The 22251-nt window shown below is 44.0% G+C and overlaps 1 protein-coding gene across 1 annotated transcript in view; it reads left to right on the top strand.

The window, feature by feature from the left end:
* LOC134928725 (uncharacterized) overlaps nt 1-17436 on the top strand; it is a 440900-nt gene extending 423464 nt beyond the window's left edge. Inside the window, exon 7 of the mRNA XM_063924741.1 lies at nt 17271-17436. Coding sequence (XP_063780811.1) covers nt 17271-17436 — 166 coding nt within the window. The remainder of the gene's footprint in view (nt 1-17270) is intronic.
* Nucleotides 17437-22251: the final 4815 nt, after the last annotated feature.

Here is a 22251-nt window from a genome sequence, read left to right as displayed (position 1 = left end):
GGTGTTATCTATCAGTGATGTACAGGACAGGTATTATCTATCAGTGACGTGCAGGACAGGTGTTATCTATCAGTGATGTATAGGACAGGTATTATCTATCAGTGACGTAAAGGACAGGTGTTATCTATCAATGACGTGCAGGACAGGTGTTATCTATCAGTGACATACAGGACAGGCGTTATCTATCAGTGATGTACAGGACAGGTGTTATCTATCATTAAATACAGGACAGGTATTATCTATCAGTGATGTACAGGACAGGTGTTATCTATCAGTGATGTACAGGACAGGTGTTATCTATCAGTGACGTACAGGAAAAGGTGTTATCTATCAGTGATGTACAGGACAGGTGTTATCTATCAGTGATGTACAGGACAGGTGTTATCTATCAGTGACGTACAGGACAGGTGTTATCTATCAGTGACGTACAGGACAGGTGTTATCTATCATTAAATACAGGACAGGTATTATCTATCAGTGATGTACAGAACAGGTGTTATCTATCAGTGATGTACAGGACATGTGTTATCTATCAGTGACGTACAGGAAAAGGTGTTATTTATCAGTGATGTACAGGACAGGGGTTATCTATCAGTGATGTACAGGACAGGTGTTATCTATCAGTGATGTACAGGACAGGTATTATCTATCAGTGACGTACAGGACAGGTGTTATCTATCAGTGACGTACAGGAAAAGGTGTTATCTGTCAGTGATGTACAGGACAGGGGTTATCTATCAGTGATGTACAGGACAGGTGTTATCTATCAGTGATGTACAGGACAGGTATTATCTATCAGTGATGTGCAGGACAGGTGTTATCTATCATTAAAGTACAGGACAGGTGTTATCTATCAGTGATGTACAGGACAGGTGTTATCTATCAGTGATGTACAGTACAGGTGTTATCTATCAGTGATGTACAGGACAGGTGTTATCTATCAGTGATGTACAGGACAGGTATTATCTATCAGTGACGTGCAGGACAGGTGTTATCTATCAGTGATGTACAGGACAGGTATTATCTATCAGTGATGTACAGGACAGGTGTTATCTATCAGTGATGTACAGAACAGGTATTATCTATCAGTGATGTACAGGACAGATGTAATCTATCAGTGATGTACAGGACAGGTGTTATATATCAGTGATGTACAGGACAGGTGTTATCTATCAGTGATGTACAGGACAGGTGTTATCTATCAGTGATGTACAGGACAGGTATTATCTATCAGTGACGTACAGGACAGGTGTTATTTATCAGTGATGTACAGGACATGTGTTATCTATCAGTGACGTAGAGGACAGGTGTTATCTATCAGTGACGTACAGGACAGGTGTTATCTATCAGTGACGTACAGGACAGGTGTTATCTATCAGTGACGTAGAGGACATGTGTTATCTATCAGTGATGTACAGGACAGGTGTTATCTATCAGTGACGTACAGGACACGTGTTATCTATCAGTGATGTACAGGACAGGTGTTATCCATCAGTGATGTACAGGACAGGTGTTATCTATCAGTGATGTACAGGACAGGTGTTATCTATCAGTGACGTACAGGACAGGTGTTATCTATCAGTAACGTACAGGACAGGTGTTATCTATCAGTGACGTATAGGACAGGTATTGTCTATCAGTGATGTACAGGACAGGTGTTATCTATCAGTGACGTACAGGACAGGTGTTATCTATCAGTGATGTACAGGACAGGTGTTATCTATCAGTGATGTACAGGACAGGTGTTATCTATCAGTGACGTACAGGACAGGTGTTATCTATCAGTGACGTATAGGACAGGTGTTATCTATCAGTGACGTGCATGATAGGTGTTATCTATCATTGAAGTACAGGACAGGTGTTATCTATCAGTGATGTACAGGACAGGTGTTATCTATCAGTGACGTACAGGACAGGTGTTATCTATCATTAAATACAGGACAGGTATTATCTATCAGTGATGTACAGGACAGGTGTTATCTATCATTAAATACAGGACAGGTATTATCTATCAGTGATGTACAGGACAGGTGTTATCTATCAGTGATGTACAGGACAGGTGTTATCTATCAGTGACGTACAGGACAGGTGTTATCTATCAGTAACGTACAGGACAGGTGTTATCTATCAGGGATTTACAGGACAGGTGTTATCTATCAGTGACGTACAGGACAGGTGTTATCTATCAGTGATGTACAGGACAGGTGTTATCTATCAGTGATGTACAGGACAGGTGTTATCTATCAGTGATGTACAGGACAGGTATTATCTATCAGTGACGTGCAGGACAGGTGTTATCTATCAGTGATGTACAGGACAGGTATTATCTATCAGTGACGTACAGGACAGGTGTTATCTATCAGTGACGTAGACGACATGTGTTATCTATCAGTGACGTACAGGACCGGTGTTATCTATCAGTGACGTGCAGGACAGGTGTTATCTATCAGTGATATACAGGACAGGCGTTATCTATCAGTGATGTACAGGACAGGTGTTATCTCTCAGTGATATACAGGACACGTGTTATCTATCAGTGACGTACAGGAAAAGGTGTTATCTATCAGTGATGTACAGGACAGGTGTTATCTATCAGTGATGTACAGGACAGGTGTTATCTATCAGTGACGTACAGGACAGGTGTTATCTATCAGTTATGTACAGGACAGGTGTTATCTATCATTAAATACAGGACAGGTATTATCTATCAGTGATGTACAGGACAGGTGTTATCTATCAGTGATGTACAGGACAGGTGTTATCTATCAGTGACGTACAGGAAAAGGTGTTATTTATCAGTGATGTACAGGACAGGGGTTATCTATCAGTGATGTACAGGACAGGTGTTATCTATCAGTGATGTACAGGACAGGTATTATCTATCAGTGACGTACAGGACAGGTGTTATCTATCAGTGACGTTCAGGAAAAGGTGTTATCTATCAGTGATGTACAGGACAGGGGTTATCTATCAGTGATGTACAGGACAGGTGTTATCTATCAGTGATGTACAGGACAGGTATTATCTATCAGTGATGTGCAGGACAGGTGTTATCTATCATTAAAGTACAGGACAGGTGTTATCTATCAGTGATGTACAGGACAGGTGTTATCTATCAGTGATGTACAGTACAGGTGTTATCTATCAGTGATGTACAGGACAGGTGTTATCTATCAGTGATGTACAGGTCAGGTATTATCTATCAGTGACGTGCAGGACAGGTGTTATCTATCTGTGATGTACAGGACAGGTATTATCTATCAGTGATGTACAGGACAGGTGTTATCTATCAGTGATGTACAGGACAGGTATTATCTATCAGTGATGTACAGGACAGATGTAATCTATCAGTGATGTACAGGACAGGTGTTATCTATCAGTGATGTACAGGACAGGTGTTATCTATCAGTGATGTACAGGACAGGTATTATCTATCAGTGACGTACAGGACAGGTGTTATTTATCAGTGATGTACAGGACATGTGTTATCTATCAGTGACGTAGTGGACATGTGTTATCTATCAGTGACGTACAGGACAGGTGTTATCTATCAGTGACGTGCAGGACAGGTGTTATCTATCATTAAATACAGGACAGGTATTATCTATCAGTGATGTACAGGACAGGTGTTATCTATCAGTGATGTACAGGACAGGTGTTATCTATCAGTGACGTACAGGAAAAGGTGTTATCTATCAGTGATATACAGGACAGGGGTTATCTATCAGTGACGTACAGGACAGGTGTTATCTATCAGTGATGCACAGGACAGGTGTTATCTATCAGTGATGTACAGGACAGGTGTTATCTATCAGTGACATACAGGACAGGTGTTATCTATCAGTTATGTACAGGACAGGTGTTATCTATCATTAAATACAGGACAGGTAATATCTATCAGTGATGTACAGGACAGGTGTTATCTATCAGTGATGTACAGGACAGGTGTTATCTATCAGTGACGTACAGGAAAAGGTGTTATCTATCAGTGATGTAAAGGACAGGGGTTATCTATCAGTGATGTACAGGACAGGTGTTATCTATCAGTGACGTACAGGACAGGTATTATCTATCAGTGACGTACAGGACAGGTGTTATCTATCAGTGACGTACAGGACAGGTATTATCTATCAGTGACGTACAGGACAGGTGTTATCTATCAGTGATGTACAGGACAGGTGTTATCTATCATTAAATACAGGACAGGTATTATCTATCAATGATGTACAGGACAGGTGTTATCTATCAGTGACGTACAGGAAAAGGTGTTATCTATCAGTGATGTACAGGACAGGTATTATCTATCAGTGATGTACAGGACAGATGTAATCTATCAGTGATGTACAGGACAGGTGTTATCTATCAGTGATGTACAGGACAGGTGTTATCTATCAGTGACGTACAGGACAGGTATTATCTATCAGTGACGTACAGGACAGGTATTATCTATCAGTGACGTACAGGACAGGTATTATCTATCAGTGATGTACAGGACAGATGTAATCTATCAGTTATGTACAGGACAGGTGTTATCTTTCAGTGACGTACAGGACAGGTGTTATCTATCAGTGACGTACAGGACAGGTATTATCTATCAGTGACGTAGAGGACAGGTGTTATCTATCAGTGACGTACAGGACAGTTGTTATCTATCAGTGACGTACAGGACAGGTGTTATCTATCAGTGACGTAGAGGACATGTGTTATCTATCAGTGATGTACAGGACAGGTGTTATCTATCAGTGACGTACAGGACACGTGTTATCCATCAGTGATGTACAGGACAGGTGTTATCTATCAGTGATGTACAGGACAGGTGTTATCCATCAGTGATGTACAGGACAGGTGTTATCTATCAGTGATGTACAGGACAGGTGTTATCTATCAGTGACGTACAGGACAGGTGTTATCTATCAGTAACGTACAGGACAGGTGTTATCTATCAGTGACGTATAGGACAGGTGTTATCTATCAGTGACGTATAGGACAGGTGTTATCTATCAGTGACGTGCATGATAGGTGTTATCTATCATTGAAGTACAGGACAGGTGTTATCTATCAGTGATGTACAGGACAGGTGTTATCTATCAGTGACGTATAGGACAGGTGTTATCTATCAGTGACGTATAGGACAGGTGTTATCTATCAGTGACGTGCATGATAGGTGTTATCTATCATTGAAGTACAGGACAGGTGTTATCTATCATTGAAGTACAGGACAGGTGTTATCTATCAGTGATGTACAGGACAGGTGTTATCTATCATTAAATACAGGACAGGTATTATCTATCAGTGATGTACAGGACAGGTGTTATCTATCAGTGATGTACAGGACAGGTGTTATCTATCAGTGACGTACAGGAAAAGGTGTTATCTATCTGTGATGTACAGGACAGGGGTTTTCTGTCAGTGATGTACAGGACAGGTGTTATCTATCAGTGATGTACAGGACAGGTATTATCTATCAGTGATGTGCAGGACAGGTGTTATCTATCAATAAAGTACAGGACAGGTGTTATCTATCAGTGATGTACAGGACAGGTGTTATCTATCAGTGATGTACAGGACAGGTGTTATCTATCAGTGATGTACAGGACAGGTATTATCTATCAGTGACGTACAGGACAGGTGTTATCTATCAGTGACGTAGACGACGTGTGTTATCTATCAGTGACGTACAGGACAGGTGTTATCTATCAGTGACGTGCAGGACAGGTGTTATCTATCAGTGATATACAGGACAGGCGTTATCTATCAGTGATGTACAGGACAGGTGTTATCTATCAGTGACGTACAGGACAGGTGTTATCTATCAGTGACGTACAGGAAAAGGTGTTATTTATCAGTGATGTACAGGACAGGGGTTATCTATCAGTGATGTACAGGACAGGTGTTATCTATCAGTGATGTACAGGACAGGTATTATCTATCAGTGACGTACAGGACAGGTGTTATCTATCAGTGACGTTCAGGAAAAGGTGTTATCTATCAGTGATGTACAGGACAGGGGTTATCTATCAGTGATGTACAGGCAGGTGTTATCTATCAGTGATGTACAGGACAGGTATTATCTATCAGTGATGTGCAGGACAGGTGTTATCTATCATTAAAGTACAGGTCAGGTGTTATCTATCAGTGATGTACAGGACAGGTGTTATCTATCAGTGATGTACAGTACAGGTGTTATCTATCAGTGATGTACAGGACAGGTGTTATCTATCAGTGATGTACAGGACAGGTATTATCTATCAGTGACGTGCAGGACAGGTGTTATCTATCAGTGATGTACAGGACAGGTATTATCTATCAGTGATGTACAGGACAGGTGTTATCTATCAGTGATGTACAGGACAGGTATTATCTATCAGTGATGTACAGGACAGGTGTTATCTATCAGTGATGTACAGGACAGGTGTTATCTATCAGTGATGTACAGGACAGGTGTTATCTATCAGTGATGTACAGGACAGGTATTATCTATCAGTGACGTACAGGACAGGTGTTATTTATCAGTGATGTACAGGACATGTGTTATCTATCAGTGACGTAGAGGACATGTGTTATCTATCAGTGACGTACAGGACAGGTGTTATCTATCAGTGACGTGCAGGACAGGTGTTATCTATCATTAAATACAGGACAGGTATTATCTATCAGTGATGTACAGGACAGGTGTTATCTATCAGTGATGTACAGGACAGGTGTTATCTATCAGTGACGTACAGGAAAAGGTGTTATCTATCAGTGATGTACAGGACAGGGGTTATCTATCAGTGACGTACAGGACAGGTGTTATCTATCAGTGATGCACAGGACAGGTGTTATCTATCAGTGATGTACAGGACAGGTGTTATTTATCAGTGACGTACAGGACAGGTGTTATCTATCAGTTATGTACAGGACAGGTGTTATCTATCATTAAATACAGGACAGGTAATATCTATCAGTGATGTACAGGACAGGTGTTATCTATCAGTGATGTACAGGACAGGTGTTATCTATCAGTGACGTACAGGAAAAGGTGTTATCTATCAGTGATGTACAGGACAGGGGCTATCTGTCAGTGATGTACAGGACAGGTGTTATCTATCAGTGATGTACAGGACAGGTATTATCTATCAGTGACGTACAGGACAGGTGTTATCTATCAGTGACGTACAGGACAGGTATTATCTATCAGTGACGTACAGGACAGGTGTTATCTATCAGTGATGTACAGGACAGGTGTTATCTATCATTAAATACAGGACAGGTATTATCTATCAGTGATGTACAGGACAGGTGTTATCTATCAGTGACGTACAGGAAAAGGTGTTATCTATCAGTGATGTACAGGACAGGTATTATCTATCAGTGATGTACAGGACACGTGTTATCTATCAGTGATGTACAGGACAGGTATTATCTATCAGTGATGTACAGGACAGATGTAATCTATCAGTGATGTACAGGACAGGTGTTATCTATCAGTGATGTACAGGACAGGTGTTATCTATCAGTGACGTACAGGACAGGTATTATCTATCAGTGACGTACAGGACAGGTATTATCTATCAGTGACGTACAGGACAGGTGTTATCTATCAGTGACGTACAGGACAGGTATTATCTATCAGTGACGTACAGGACAGGTGTTATTTATCAGTGATGTACAGGACATGTGTTATCTATCAGTGACGTACAGGACAGGTGTTATCTATCAGTGACGTACAGATCAGGTATTATCTATCAGTGACGTACAGGACAGGTATTGTCTATCAATGACGTACAGGACAGGTATTATCTATCAGTGATGTACAGGACATGTGTTATCTATCAGTGACGTAGAGGACATGTGTTATCTATCAGTGATGTACAGGACAGGTGTTATCTATCAGTGATGTACAGGACAGGTATTATCTATCAGTGACGTACAGGACAGGTATTATCTGTCAGTGACGTACAGGACAGGTGTTATTTATCAGTGATGTACAGGACATGTGTTATCTATCAGTGACGTAGAGGACATGTGTTATCTATCAGTGATGTACAGGACAGGTGTTATCTATCAGTGATGTACAGGACAGGTGTTATCTATCAGTGACGTAGAGGACATGTGTTATCTATCAGTAATGTACAGGACAGGTGGTATCTATCAGTGATGTACAGGACAGGTGTTATTTATCAGTGATGTACAGGACAGGTGTTATCTATCAGTGACGTACAGGACAGGCGTTATCTATCAGTGATGTACAGGACAGGTGTTATCTATCAGTGACATACAGGACAGGTGTTATCTATCAGTGATGTACAGGACAGGTGTTATCTATCAGTGACGTACAGGACAGGTGTTATCTATCAGTGATGTACAGGACAGGTGTTATCTATCAGTGACGTACAGGACAGGTGTTATCTATCAGTGACGTACAGGACAGGTGTTATCTATCAGTGAGGTACAGGACAGGTGTTATCTATCAGTGATGTACAGGACAGGTATTATCTATCAGTGATGTACAGGACAGGTATTATCTATCAGTGATGTACAGGACAGGTGTTATCTATCAGTGATGTACAGGACAGGTGTTATCTATCAGTGACGTAGAGGACATGTGTTATCTATCAGTAATGTACAGGACAGGTGGTATCTATCAGTGATGTACAGGACAGGTGTTATTTATCAGTGATGTACAGGACAGGTGTTATCTATCAGTGACATACAGGACAGGCATTATCTATCAGTGATGTACAGGACAGGTGTTATCTATCAGTGATGTACAGGACAGGTGTTATCTATCAGTGATGTACAGGACAGGTATTATCTATCAGTGACGTACAGGACAGGTGTTATTTATCAGTGATGTACAGGACATGTGTTATCTATCAGTGACGTAAAGGACATGTGTTATCTATCAGTGACGTACAGGACAGGTGTTATCTATCAGTGACGTGCAGGACAGGTGTTATCTATCATTAAATACAGGACAGGTATTATCTATCAGTGATGTACAGGACAAGTGTTATCTATCAATGATGTACAAGACAGGTGTTATCTATCAGTTATGTACAGGACAGGTGTTATCTATCATTAAATACAGGACAGGTAATATCTATCAGTGATGTACAGGACAGGTGTTATCTATCAGTGATGCACAGGACAGGTGTTATCTATCAGTGATGTACAGGACAGGTGTTATTTATCAGTGACGTACAGGACAGGTGTTATCTATCAGTTATGTACAGGACTGGTGTTATCTATCATTAAATACAGGACAGGTAATATCTATCAGTGATGTACAGGACAGGTGTTATCTATCAGTGATGTACAGGACAGGTGTTATCTATCAGTGACGTACAGGAAAAGGTGTTATCTATCAGTGATGTACAGGACAGGGGTTATCTATCAGTGATGTACAGGACAGGTGTTATCTATCAGTGATGTACAGGACAGGTATTATCTATCAGTGACGTACAGGACAGGTGTTATCTATCAGTGACGTACAGGACAGGTATTATCTATCAGTGACGTACAGGACAGGTGTTATCTATCAGTGATGTACAGGACAGGTGTTATCTATCATTAAATACAGGACAGGTATTATCTATCAGTGATGTACAGGACAGGTGTTATCTATCAGTGACGTACAGGAAAAGGTGTTATCTATCAGTGATGTACAGGACAGGTATTATCTATCAGTGATGTACAGGACACGTGTTATCTATCAGTGATGTACAGGACAGATGTAATCTATCAGTGATGTACAGGACAGGTGTTATCTATCAGTGATGTACAGGACAGGTGTTATCTATCAGTGACGTACAGGACAGGTATTATCTATCAGTGACGTACAGGACAGGTATTATCTATCAGTGACGTACAGGACAGGTGTTATCTATCAGTGACGTACAGGACAGGTATTATCTATCAGTGACGTACAGGACAGGTGTTATCTATCAGTGATGTACAGGACAGGTGTTATCTATCATTAAATACAGGACAGGTATTATCTATCAGTGACGTACAGGACAGGTATTATCTATCAGTGACGTACAGGACAGGTGTTATCTATCAGTGACGTACAGGACAGGTATTATCTATCAGTGACGTACAGGACAGGTGTTATCTATCAGTGATGTACAGGACAGGTGTTATCTATCAGTGACGTACAGGAAAAGGTGTTATCTATCAGTGATGTACAGGACAGGTATTATCTATCAGTGATGTACAGGACACGTGTTATCTATCAGTGATGTACAGGACAGGTATTATCTATCAGTGATGTACAGGACAGATGTAATCTATCAGTGATGTACAGGACAGGTGTTATCTATCAGTGATGTACAGGACAGGTGTTATCTATCAGTGACGTACAGGACAGGTATTATCTATCAGTGACGTACAGGACAGGTATTATCTATCAGTGACGTACAGGACAGGTGTTATCTATCAGTGACGTACAGGACAGGTATTATCTATCAGTGACGTACAGGACAGGTGTTATTTATCAGTGATGTACAGGACATGTGTTATCTATCAGTGACGTACAGGACAGGTGTTATCTATCAGTGACGTACAGATCAGGTATTATCTATCAGTGACGTACAGGACAGGTATTGTCTATCAATGACGTACAGGACAGGTATTATCTATCAGTGATGTACAGGACATGTGTTATCTATCAGTGACGTAGAGGACATGTGTTATCTATCAGTGATGTACAGGACAGGTGTTATCTATCAGTGATGTACAGGACAGGTATTATCTATCAGTGACGTACAGGACAGGTATTATCTGTCAGTGACGTACAGGACAGGTGTTATTTATCAGTGATGTACAGGACATGTGTTATCTATCAGTGACGTAGAGGACATGTGTTATCTATCAGTGATGTACAGGACAGGTGTTATCTATCAGTGATGTACAGGACAGGTGTTATCTATCAGTGACGTAGAGGACATGTGTTATCTATCAGTAATGTACAGGACAGGTGGTATCTATCAGTGATGTACAGGACAGGTGTTATTTATCAGTGATGTACAGGACAGGTGTTATCTATCAGTGACGTACAGGACAGGCGTTAACTATCAGTGATGTACAGGACAGGTGTTATCTATCAGTGACGTACAGGACAGGTGTTATCTATCAGTGATGTACAGGACAGGTGTTATCTATCAGTGACGTACAGGACAGGTGTTATCTATCAGTGACGTACAGGACAGGTGTTATCTATCAGTGACGTACAGGACAGGTGTTATCTATCAGTGAGGTACAGGACAGGTGTTATCTATCAGTGATGTACAGGACAGGTGTTATCTATCAGTGACGTACAGGACAGGTATTATCTATCAGTGACGTACAGGACAGGTGTTATTTATCAGTGATGTACAGGACATGTGTTATCTATCAGTGACGTAGAGGACATGTGTTATCTATCAGTGACGTACAGGACAGGTGTTATCTATCAGTGACGTGCAGGACAGGTGTTATCTATCATTAAATACAGGACAGGTATTATCTATCAGTGATGTACAGGACAAGTGTTATCTATCAGTGATGTACAAGACAGGTGTTATCTATCAGTTATGTACAGGACAGGTGTTATCTATCATTAAATACAGGACAGGTAATATCTATCAGTGATGTACAGGACAGGTGTTATCTATCAGTGATGCACAGGACAGGTGTTATCTATCAGTGATGTACAGGACAGGTGTTATTTATCAGTGACGTACAGGACAGGTGTTATCTATCAGTTATGTACAGGACTGGTGTTATCTATCATTAAATACAGGACAGGTAATATCTATCAGTGATGTACAGGACAGGTGTTATCTATCAGTGATGTACAGGACAGGTATTATCTATCAGTGATGTACAGGACAGGTATTATCTATCATTGAAGTACAGGGCAGGTGTTATCTATCATTTAAGAACAGGACAGGTGTTATCTATCAGTGACGTAGAGGACATGTGTTATCTATCAGTGATGTACAGGACAGGTGGTATCTATCAGTGATGTACAGGACAGGTGGTATCTATCAGTGATGTACAGGACAGGTGTTATCTATCAGTGATGTACAGGACAGATGTTATCTATCAGTGACGTACAGGACAGGTGTTATCTATCAGTGACATACAGGACAGGTGTTATCTATCAGTGACGTACAGGACAGGTGTTATCTATCACTGAAGTACAGGACAGGTGTTATCTATCAGTGACGTACAGGACAGGTGTCATCTATCAGTGATGTAAAGGACAGGTATTATCTATCATTGACGTTCAGGACAGGTGTTATCTATCAGTGACGTACAGGACAGGTGTTATCTATCAGTGATGTACAGGACAGGTATTATCTATCAGTGACGTACAGGACAGGTGTTATCTATCAGTGATGTACAGTACTGGTGTTATCTATCAGTGATGTACAGGACAGGTGTTATTTATCAGTGATGTACAGGATAGGTGTTATCTATCAGTGATGTACAGGACAGGTATTATCTATTAGTTATGTACAGGACAGGTGTTATCTCTCAGTGACGTACAGGACAGGTGTTATCTATCAGTGACGTACAGGACAGGTGTTATCTATCAGTGACGTACAGGACAGGTGTTATCTATCAGTGACGTACAGGACAGGTATTATATATCAGTGATGTACAGGATAGGTGTTATCTATCAGTGATGTACAGGACAGGTATTATCTATCAGTGATGTACAGGACCGTTGTTATCTATCAGTGATGTACCGGACAGGTATTATCTATCAGTGATATACAGGATAGCTGTTATCTATCAGTGATGTACAAGACAGGTGTTATCTATCAGTAATGTACAGGACAGGTGTTGTCTCTCAGTGACGTACAGGACAGGTGTTATCTATCAGTGATGTACAGGACAGGTGTTATCTGTCAGTGACGTACAGGACAGGTGTTATCTATCAGTGACGTACAGGACAGGTATTATCTATCAGTGATGTACAGGACAGGTGTTATCAGTGACGTACAGGACAGGTGTTATCTATCAGTGATGTACAGGACAGGTGTTATCTATCAGTGACGTACAGGACAGGTGTTATCTATCAGTGATGTACAGGACAGGTGTTATCTATCAGTGATGTACAGGACAGGTGTTATCTATCAGTGACGTACAGGCAGGTGTTATCTATCAGTGATGTACAGGACAGGTATTATCTATCAGTGATGTACAGGACAGGTATTATCTATCAGTGATGTACAGGACAGGTGTTATCTATCAGTGATGTACAGGACAGGTGTTATCTAGCAGTGACATACAGGACAGGTGTTATCTATCAGTGATGTACAGGACAGGTATTATCTATCAGTGATGTACAGGACAGGTATTATCTATCAGTGACGTACAGGACAGGTGTTATCTATCAGTGACGTACAGGACAGGTAATATCTAGCAGTGACATACACGTGTAAGGTGACCGGGAGCCAGTTGTTATAATTCTCCTTACCATAGACATCACAAAGCACCTTGATACTGTAGTAAGGAGGTCATTTGGTGGTTTCTGTGATTGGGACCCGGTGTCCCCACAGCAGCAGCAGCAGCAGAGTATGTATCGGAATTTCAGAATACAAAATTCAGAGTAAAACCTGGATCTTCCAGTCAGTGGTGGGATCAGGAAGCAGTGCCGCCAATATCGGAACTCTGAGAAACATACATACTTGCCTATTCTCCCGGAATGGCCGGGAGGCTCCTAAATATTGGGCGGCACTCCCAGACATACTGGCAAGTTGGCCATGTATCCTGGAACCTGGCTGCCCCCACCAGTTAAACAAACAGTCACTCTGGAGATACTTTTCAGGTGCTAGAAAAGGGGAGGGGTCACAGCAAACAGAGAGGTGTGGTGCTCCCCCCATCCCCCTCCCCGGTATCCCCCCAGCACACTGACTAATACCCTTAACAAAATACCTGAACCTTTCTGGTAATAGAATTTCCGAGATATTAGTTACATGAATTTGCAAATACATGGTTAGCTGCTGAGCCACGTTAAGGCTTCTCTGATATTAGCAGTCTTACGCTACTTAACAGCACTGCCCACATAAGGCCATGTGATTTGTCTACAGTAAGGCCTCATGATAAAGGCTCATAAAGAGCCACCCCTAAGATCTCCCACAGCACTACAAGGACCAGCATGCCTTACAAATGCTGCTCTTAATAAATACATAGAAGGCAATGACTGGGAGCAGCATTTGGAAGGCATGCTGGTCCTTGTAGTGTTAATGGGAGATCTTATGGGTGGCTCTCAGGTAAGCTAGCCCTCAAACTGGATGTAATTCTGGATGTAATTTTGTATGAGCCTTTATCATGAGGCCTGTAGACAAATCACATGGCCCTATGTGTGCATTGTTATTATGTAGTGTTAGGACTGCTGATATCAGAGAAGCATTGACGTGGCTCAGCAGCTAACCATGTATTTGCAAATTCATGTAACAAATATCTCAGAAATTCTATTACCAGATAGGTTCAGGTATTGTAGTGGGTATTAGTCAATGTGCTGGGGGGGATACCAGGGGGGGGAAATGCACCAGCCCCTCTCTGTTTGCCTCCACCCCTTGTCCTTGCGATGACGCGATTCATTGTAGCCACGCTCCCTGCTGTGTAATGCCGGTATTCTCAGTATTGTGTAGCAGGGAACTTGGCCACGATGATGCGATTGTGGAAACCACGCCCCCGGACACCGTCATTTATCTTACCACGCCACCGTCTCAGCCCCCCTATGGCTTTCCCGCCCCCACCCGCACTGCTCCTTCCTATGCTGACCTTGCTGCTGTCTCCCAGAACGGGCAGCCAGATTGTCAGCAACTATGGAAATAAATCAGATGGAGGTGGAAGGTTCTGCGATCACTGTTTACATACAGTAGGCGATGATCTGGACCCAGATAGGATGTAGTTTTCTTTTGCAAATATTATGTTCATACAGATGTGTCCTCATACATGTTTGCTGCAGTCACGCCAAACTTCCCCTCTTGGCACGCCAGGTCGCATGAGACTCTACCAGCGTAGGCCGTCAAAAATGCATCTCCGTTGCAGTGTGATGTGACTAGGATGCACATGGAGACTGCACTAAGTCATGTGATGTGTGACACCTGTATACTGTGTGACTGAGGCTGTATACGGAGCACAATGTGACTAGGACGCACCAGGATACTGCGCTGAGTAATGTGATATGACACCTGTATACTGTGTGTGACTGAGGCTGTATACAGAGCACAATGTGACTAGGACACACCAGGAGACTGTGCTGAGTAATGTGATATATGACACCTGTATACTGTGTGTGACTGAGGCTGTATACGGAGCACAATGTGACTAGGACGCACCAGGAGACTGCGCTGAGTAATGTGATATATGACACCTGTATACTGTGTGTGACTGAGGCTGTATACGGAGCACAATGTGACTAGGACGCACCAGGAGACTGTGCTGAGTAATGTGATATATGACACCTGTATACTGTGTGTGACTGAGGCTGTATACGGAGCACAATGTGACTAGGATGCACATGGAGACTGCACTGAGTCATGTAATGTGTGACACCTGTATACTGTGTGTGACTGAGGCTGTATACGGAGCACAATGTGACTAGAACGCACCAGGAGACTGCGCTGAGTAATGTGATATATGACACCTGTATACTGTGTGTGACTGAGGCTGTATACGGAGCACAATGTGACTATGACGCACCAGGAGACTGCGCTGAGTAATGTGATGTGTGACACCTGTATACTGTGTGTGACTGAGGCTGTATACGGAGCACAATGTGACTAGGACGCATCAGGAGACTGCGCTGAGTAATGTGATATATGACACCTGTATACTGTGTGTGCCTGAGGCTGTATACGGAGCACAATGTGACTAGGACGCACCAGGAGACTGCGCTGAGTAATGTGATATATGACACCTGTATACTGTGTGTGACTGAGGCTGTATTCGGAGCACAATGTGACTAGGACGCACCAGGAGACTGCGCTGAGTAATGTGATATATGACACCTGTATACTGTGTGTGACTGAGGCTGTATACGGAGCACAATGTGACTAGGACGCACCAGGAGACTGCACTGAGTAATGTGATATATGACACCTGTATACTGTGTGTGACTGAGGCTGTATACGGAGCACAATGTGACTAGGACGCACCAGGAGACTGCGCTAAGCAAATGTGATATATGACACCTGTATACAGTGTGCGACTGAGGGTGTATACGGAGCACAATGTGACTAGGACGCACCAGGAGACTGCACTGAGTAATGTGATATATGACACCTGTATACTGTGTGTGACTGAGGCTGTATACGGAGCACAATGTGACAAGGATGCACCAGGAGACTGCGCTGAGTAATGTGATATGTGACACCTGTATACTGTGTGTGTCTGAGACTGTATAAGGAGCACAATGTGACTAGGACGCACCAGGAGACTGCGCTGAGTAATGTGATATATGACACCTGTATACTGTGTGTGACTAAGGCTGTATACACTGGCAGATATCTGTGCCGTTCAGTCGATCTGCAGATACTTCTGCCAATGAGTCTGCATCTGTGCATGAAGTGCAACAATGTAGCAGCCGCAGCTTTTTCCCAATACATGTTCTGTTCGGTATCCGGTCTCTAGGTCGACCACACTTAGGTCGACCACTATTGGTCGACAGCAATTAACTCGACAGGGTTTCTAGGTCGGCAGGTCGACACGAGTGGGACATGAGGTGACACGGTGCACTAATCAGGGTTCCCGGTCACTGTACGGAGAAAACAACAGCAAACATTTAAAAAAAAACCTCATGTCTACCTTTTGACCTGTCGACCTAGAATCCCTTTCGACCTAGTTACTGTCGACCAATAGTGGTCTACCTAGACACTGTCGCCCTAAGTGTGGTCGCCCCTCCATACCACACCCGTTCTGTTCTCCATATACAGACACAGGATACAGTAAACTTTAGTAGAACACACAAAAGAATGGTTTGCTAGATTTTGAGCGATGCGGCCGACTAGTAACAACTTAATGTACACAGAATAATTTCCACATTACACGTGACAGTTAGGAGCTGATTGGTTGGAGCACCATCTGTCATTCGTACTGAGTGATAACAAGAAAATCACTTTTTAAATCTACCCCCAAATTCTCTGATATTACACAATGTGTGTTGTCTGTTTACAAGTGTTGTGTAAAAGTGGAACGGTCCTGACGGCTGGGAGGTTTGTGTCACGTAACTATTCGCCTGTAATAGATTCCTCCTCATGTCATCTCTTCTCCTGTGTCCGCAGCTGTGGCGTCATCACCGGGACTGGTCCTATCACCACGCTCTGCTGTAACGGGATGGAAGGTCGCTACGTCAGCGTCGTCATTCTTGGTACTCAGTACCTCACCCTGTGCGAGGTGGAGGTCTATGGACACGAGCTGGAGTCACTGCCCAATCACGTCTGCTTGTAGACTATGTCCATTGTACACACTGACGGCCTGATTCAGAGATGTACAGTATGCAAACATCATGTCTTCATACATCTGCGATGGGGTGAGATCTGCACATGCGCATCGCCACACTGCGCATCTGCAGATCTCGTTCTGGAAGATCGCATTACAGTCTCCAGCTGTTGGGGGGCGCAGCTAGGGTGGTGTGTCCGCCTCATTTTCTGGGTGTGCTGAAGCCAGTGGCTGCGTCCCTGGACCTGAGGTTTATTCAGATGACCAATGTTCACACAGATGATCCAAAGCAGTGTTCTCGGATGCAGCAGCGGATCAGAGAAGCCAGCAAGAGGTATCTACTTACACAAGACACCAGTGGCGTGCGGTGAGGTCAGTGGCTGGTGAGACACTACAGCCATAATGTACGCCGGATCCTGCCGATGACCCCTACCGCCGCCGAGCCAATACCCGCTACTGCCTCTGAGCCGATGCCCGCTGCCACCACCAATGGCTTACAAACTCGCCCACCATCAACTGACCCAGCCCTCCGCCACTAATTTGCATCTCAGTCCGATGCCGCCAATGCCCGCTGCCTGCCTGCTCATCATACTTGTGATATATTGTACATTTTTATAGAAAAAAAATTAAATTAGTGTTTGGGACTGGGAAGGGAGTGGGAGGAGGACATGAATGCAATTTTGTTGTCCAGGGCTTCCATTAACTTAATGGAAAAGGGTCTGAATGGGTTAAAAAATGTAAAAAAAATGCGTGAGGTCCCCCCTCCTAAGTATATCCAGCCTCGGGCTCTTTGAGCCGGTCCTGGTTGTTTAAATACTGGGAGGAAAATTGGACAGGGGTTCCTCGTATTTATACAATCAGCACTGGGCTCTTAGTCTGGTCCTGGTTCCAAAAATACGGGGGACAAAAGATGTAGGGGTCCCCAATATTTTTAAAACCAGCACCGGGCTCCACTAGCCAGGGACATAATGCCACAGCCGGGGGACACATTTATGGAGGTCACTGCGGCCGTGGCATTACCCCCCCTCCCACTAGTCAATTCCCTGGAGGAGTGGGGACCCCTTAAATCAAGGGGTCCCCCCCTCCAGGGTGAAGCCCGAGGCTGTACCTAGCACCCCTGGGCGGTGGGTGCCGGGCTGATAGCCATAAGTGTGTAAAAAAATAATATTGTTTTTGTTGTGGAACTACAAGGGCCAGCAAGCCTCCCCCGCTTGCAGGTACTTGGAGAACCTCAAGTACCAGCATGTGGGGAAATAACGGGCCCACTGGTACCTGTAGTTCTACAACAACAAAAAATATCCAAATAAAAACACAACACACACACCGTGAAAGTAAAATTTTATTAAAACACATTTACTGTTATGCACACCAGTGCCTGCAGGAATGTACTGGTGTTTGAACTGTTATGCACACCAGTGCCTGCAGGAATGTACTGGTGTCTGAACGGATAGGTATCCAAAACAAATGAACTCACAGACAGACTGGGGAATATGACATTACGTACACAGAAGGTGATAGGGTAACAAAATACACACAAAGTGAACAGAGAAGCCCAGAGGCTAAGGAACTGGGTGTCTCCCTAGTATTAGGAATGCTCAGATGGAAAGAAGCGAGATGTTGTGTTTTAATACGTAGAGAACCCGAAATGCTGTTGCTAAGGTCAACAGCAAAACCCTAAAGGGTTACCAACGGGTGTGGCAGTAAACTCCTTGGTCAGAGATGGAATGATAGACACAAGGAGAGTCTCCACAATCCTAATCCTCACTTGCAGTGCACAGGTTCAGCTTACTGCCACTAAGCTGACACCTGAACACCTTGCACAGTGAGACAGGATTTAGGCAGGCAAGTCTTAGAATACAGCCGCAAACTTGCTAAGTTCACAGAGTAGTAACAGAACCCCAGCAAGCTAAACGACTGACTCCAGTCTTACTGCTAGGTCTGGATTGGCAGAGTGTAGTACCAAATCCCCAGGCCTATTTGCAGTAAGCAACAACAAATACAAAGCTACACAGTACTGGCTAACTTTCAGGAACTGACTAACCAACAAAGATTCAGCAGCATCTGCTTAACCTGAGAAGAGGCCTTATAAAGCAGGTGCTGTCCACGCCCCACTCAGACCTCACAGACTGTGAGCACAAAAACCAGCACCGGATCCCCTGCCGTGCACAGAGCCTGTAACCACTGCACAGCAAAAGACCCAAACCGGAGTATCAGCTGCGCTCAGGTTACTCCGCTAGCACTTGTCTCCCGGTTGCCATGACGACGTGGCAGCACAGGGCAGGAGACCCTAACAGTACCCCCCCTCTGACGAGGGGTCAAAGAAACCCTACCACCGGGTTTATCGGGGAACTGCGAGATGAAAGAGCGTATCAGTCTGGGGGCATGAAGATCACAACTGCGCACCCACGACCGCTCCTCCGGGCCATACCCCTTCCAGTGCACCAAAAATGACAGCCGACCCTGAACCATCTTGGAGTCAAGAATCCTTTCAACAACAAACTCCCTCTGGCCACGTATCAGAAGAGGGGAAGGTCTTCCACTGGAAGAAGGATTACTAATCGCCCGTTTTAAAAGGGAACAATGAAATGTTTTATTGATACCCAAAGAACGGGGCAGATCTAACTGAAATGCCACCGGATTGATAACCCTGGTGATCTTATAAGGGCCGATGAACCGGGGGCCTAACTTATGAGATGGCTGTCTCAACTTCAAATTCTTGGTAGACAACCAGACGAAGTCTCCTAATTTGAAGCTGCAGGGTCTTTTCCGCTTATCAAAAACCCTTTTGGTCACTAATGACACAGACACAAGGGCTTTCTTCACTTTCCGCCAAATACCTCTAAGGACCGAAACCACAGAGGAACCACCAGGCGTGGAGTCCAGGGGGTCAAAAGAATTGGCCTTAGGATGATGCCCATACACACAAAGGAAGGGAGAGATCCCTGTAGCAGAGTGAGCCGCGTTGTTATAGGCAAACTCCGCCATGGACAGATGAGCAACCCAGTCAGTCTGACACTTGGAGACATAACACCTGAGGAACTGCTCCAAGGACTGGTTCACCCTTTCAGTCTGCCCATTAGACTGCGGATGGTAGCCTGACGACAAGCTGACAGAAATCTGGAGATCGGAACAAAATGCCCTCCAGAATTTAGCCACAAACTGGGATCCGCGGTCAGAGACCACATCAAGTGGCAACCCGTGGAGACGCACAACATGCAGCATAAATAATTCAGACAGGCGTCTGGCCGATGGCAGCCCAACCAGTGGAACGAAGTGCGCCATCTTCGAAAACCTGTCAACGACAACCCAGATGGCTGTCATCCCCGAGGATTTGGGCAAGTCCACCACAAAATCCATTGAAATGTGGGTCCATGGCTTAGATGGGATAGAGAGTGGATGTAATGGACCAACAGGAACCCCTCTAGGAGTCTTATTTCGGGCACAGATGTCACATGCCCGAACCCACTGATCCACATCCTTTGCCACCGAGGGCCACCACACCGCCCTAGATAGCAACTCCCGAGTTCTGGCAATACCCGGGTGACCTGCCAACTTCTTGGCATGGAATTCCAGGAACACTCGCTGTCTTAACCTAGGAGGCACAAACAAAAGACCTACCGGAAGGTCTGGAGGAGCCTGCTCCTGTGCTCTAAGGACAATGATAAGAGGTCCTGGGTAATGCCCACTTTAATACATGATGGGGACACAATGGGCAACGGCTCCTCGGTGGTCTCCTGGATTGGAGCAAAACTCCGCGAGAGCGCATCAGCCTTGATGTTTTTTGACCCAGGGCGATATGTTATCAAAAAATTAAAGCGAGCAAAAAACAAAGCCCATCGTGCCTGCCTGGCATTGAGACGCTTCGCTGACTCTAAATATGCCAGATTCTTATGGTCGGTGAGAATTGAGACCACAAACTTATCCCCCTCAAGCCAGTGTCTCCACTCCTCGAGTGCATCCTTAATAGCCAACAATTCCCGGTTACCCACGTCATAATTCATCTCGGCAGGCGAAAATTTACGGGAAAAGTAAGCACAGGGATGAAGGCGATTATCAGACACTCCCATCTGAGAAAGCACTGCCCCAATACCCATCTCAGAGGCATCCACCTCCACCACAAAAGGACGCTCTGGATCTGGGTGTCGCAGCACCTTGGCCGATACAAATGCCCTTTTGAGACGGGCAAAAGCCGCTTTAGCCTCACAAGACCAGTGAGCAACATCCGCCCCTTTCTTAGTGAGTGCCACCAAGGGCGCCACTATAGACGAAAATCCAGCGATAAATCGTCTATAAAAATTTGCAAAGCCCAGGAAACGCTGAAGCGCCTTCAAACTAGTGGGCTGCACCCAATCCAGGACTGCCTGTACCTTGGAACCCTCCATTTGGAAACCTTCTGGGGAGATAATATATCCTAGAAATGCGATTTGCTGAACTTCAAATTCGCACTTCTCCAGCTTCGCCCCAAGCCGGTGGTCTCTGAGTTTCTGGAGGACTAAGCGTACATGCTTCCGATGTTCCTCCAGGGAATGGGAGAAGATTAGGATGTCATCTAAGTATACAACTAAGAATCTATCCAAATATTCCTTGAGCACATCATTCATGAAATCCTGGAAGACTGCCGGGGCATTACAGAGCCCAAAAGGCATCACCAAATATTCATAATGCTGAGAGTGGGTATTAAAGGCAGTCTTCCATTCATCCCCCTCTCTTATTCGGATTAGATTGTACGCACCGCGTAGGTCAATCTTAGAAAAAATGGTGGCAGTACGAAGCTGGTCAAACAAGACCGAAATGAGAGGCAGTGGGTATGAGTTTTTAATAGTG

This window comes from Pseudophryne corroboree, chromosome 5 (assembly GCF_028390025.1).
Source record: "Pseudophryne corroboree isolate aPseCor3 chromosome 5, aPseCor3.hap2, whole genome shotgun sequence".
NCBI lineage: Eukaryota > Metazoa > Chordata > Amphibia > Anura > Myobatrachidae > Pseudophryne > Pseudophryne corroboree.
This window is presented reverse-complemented; position numbering and strand designations above follow the sequence as displayed.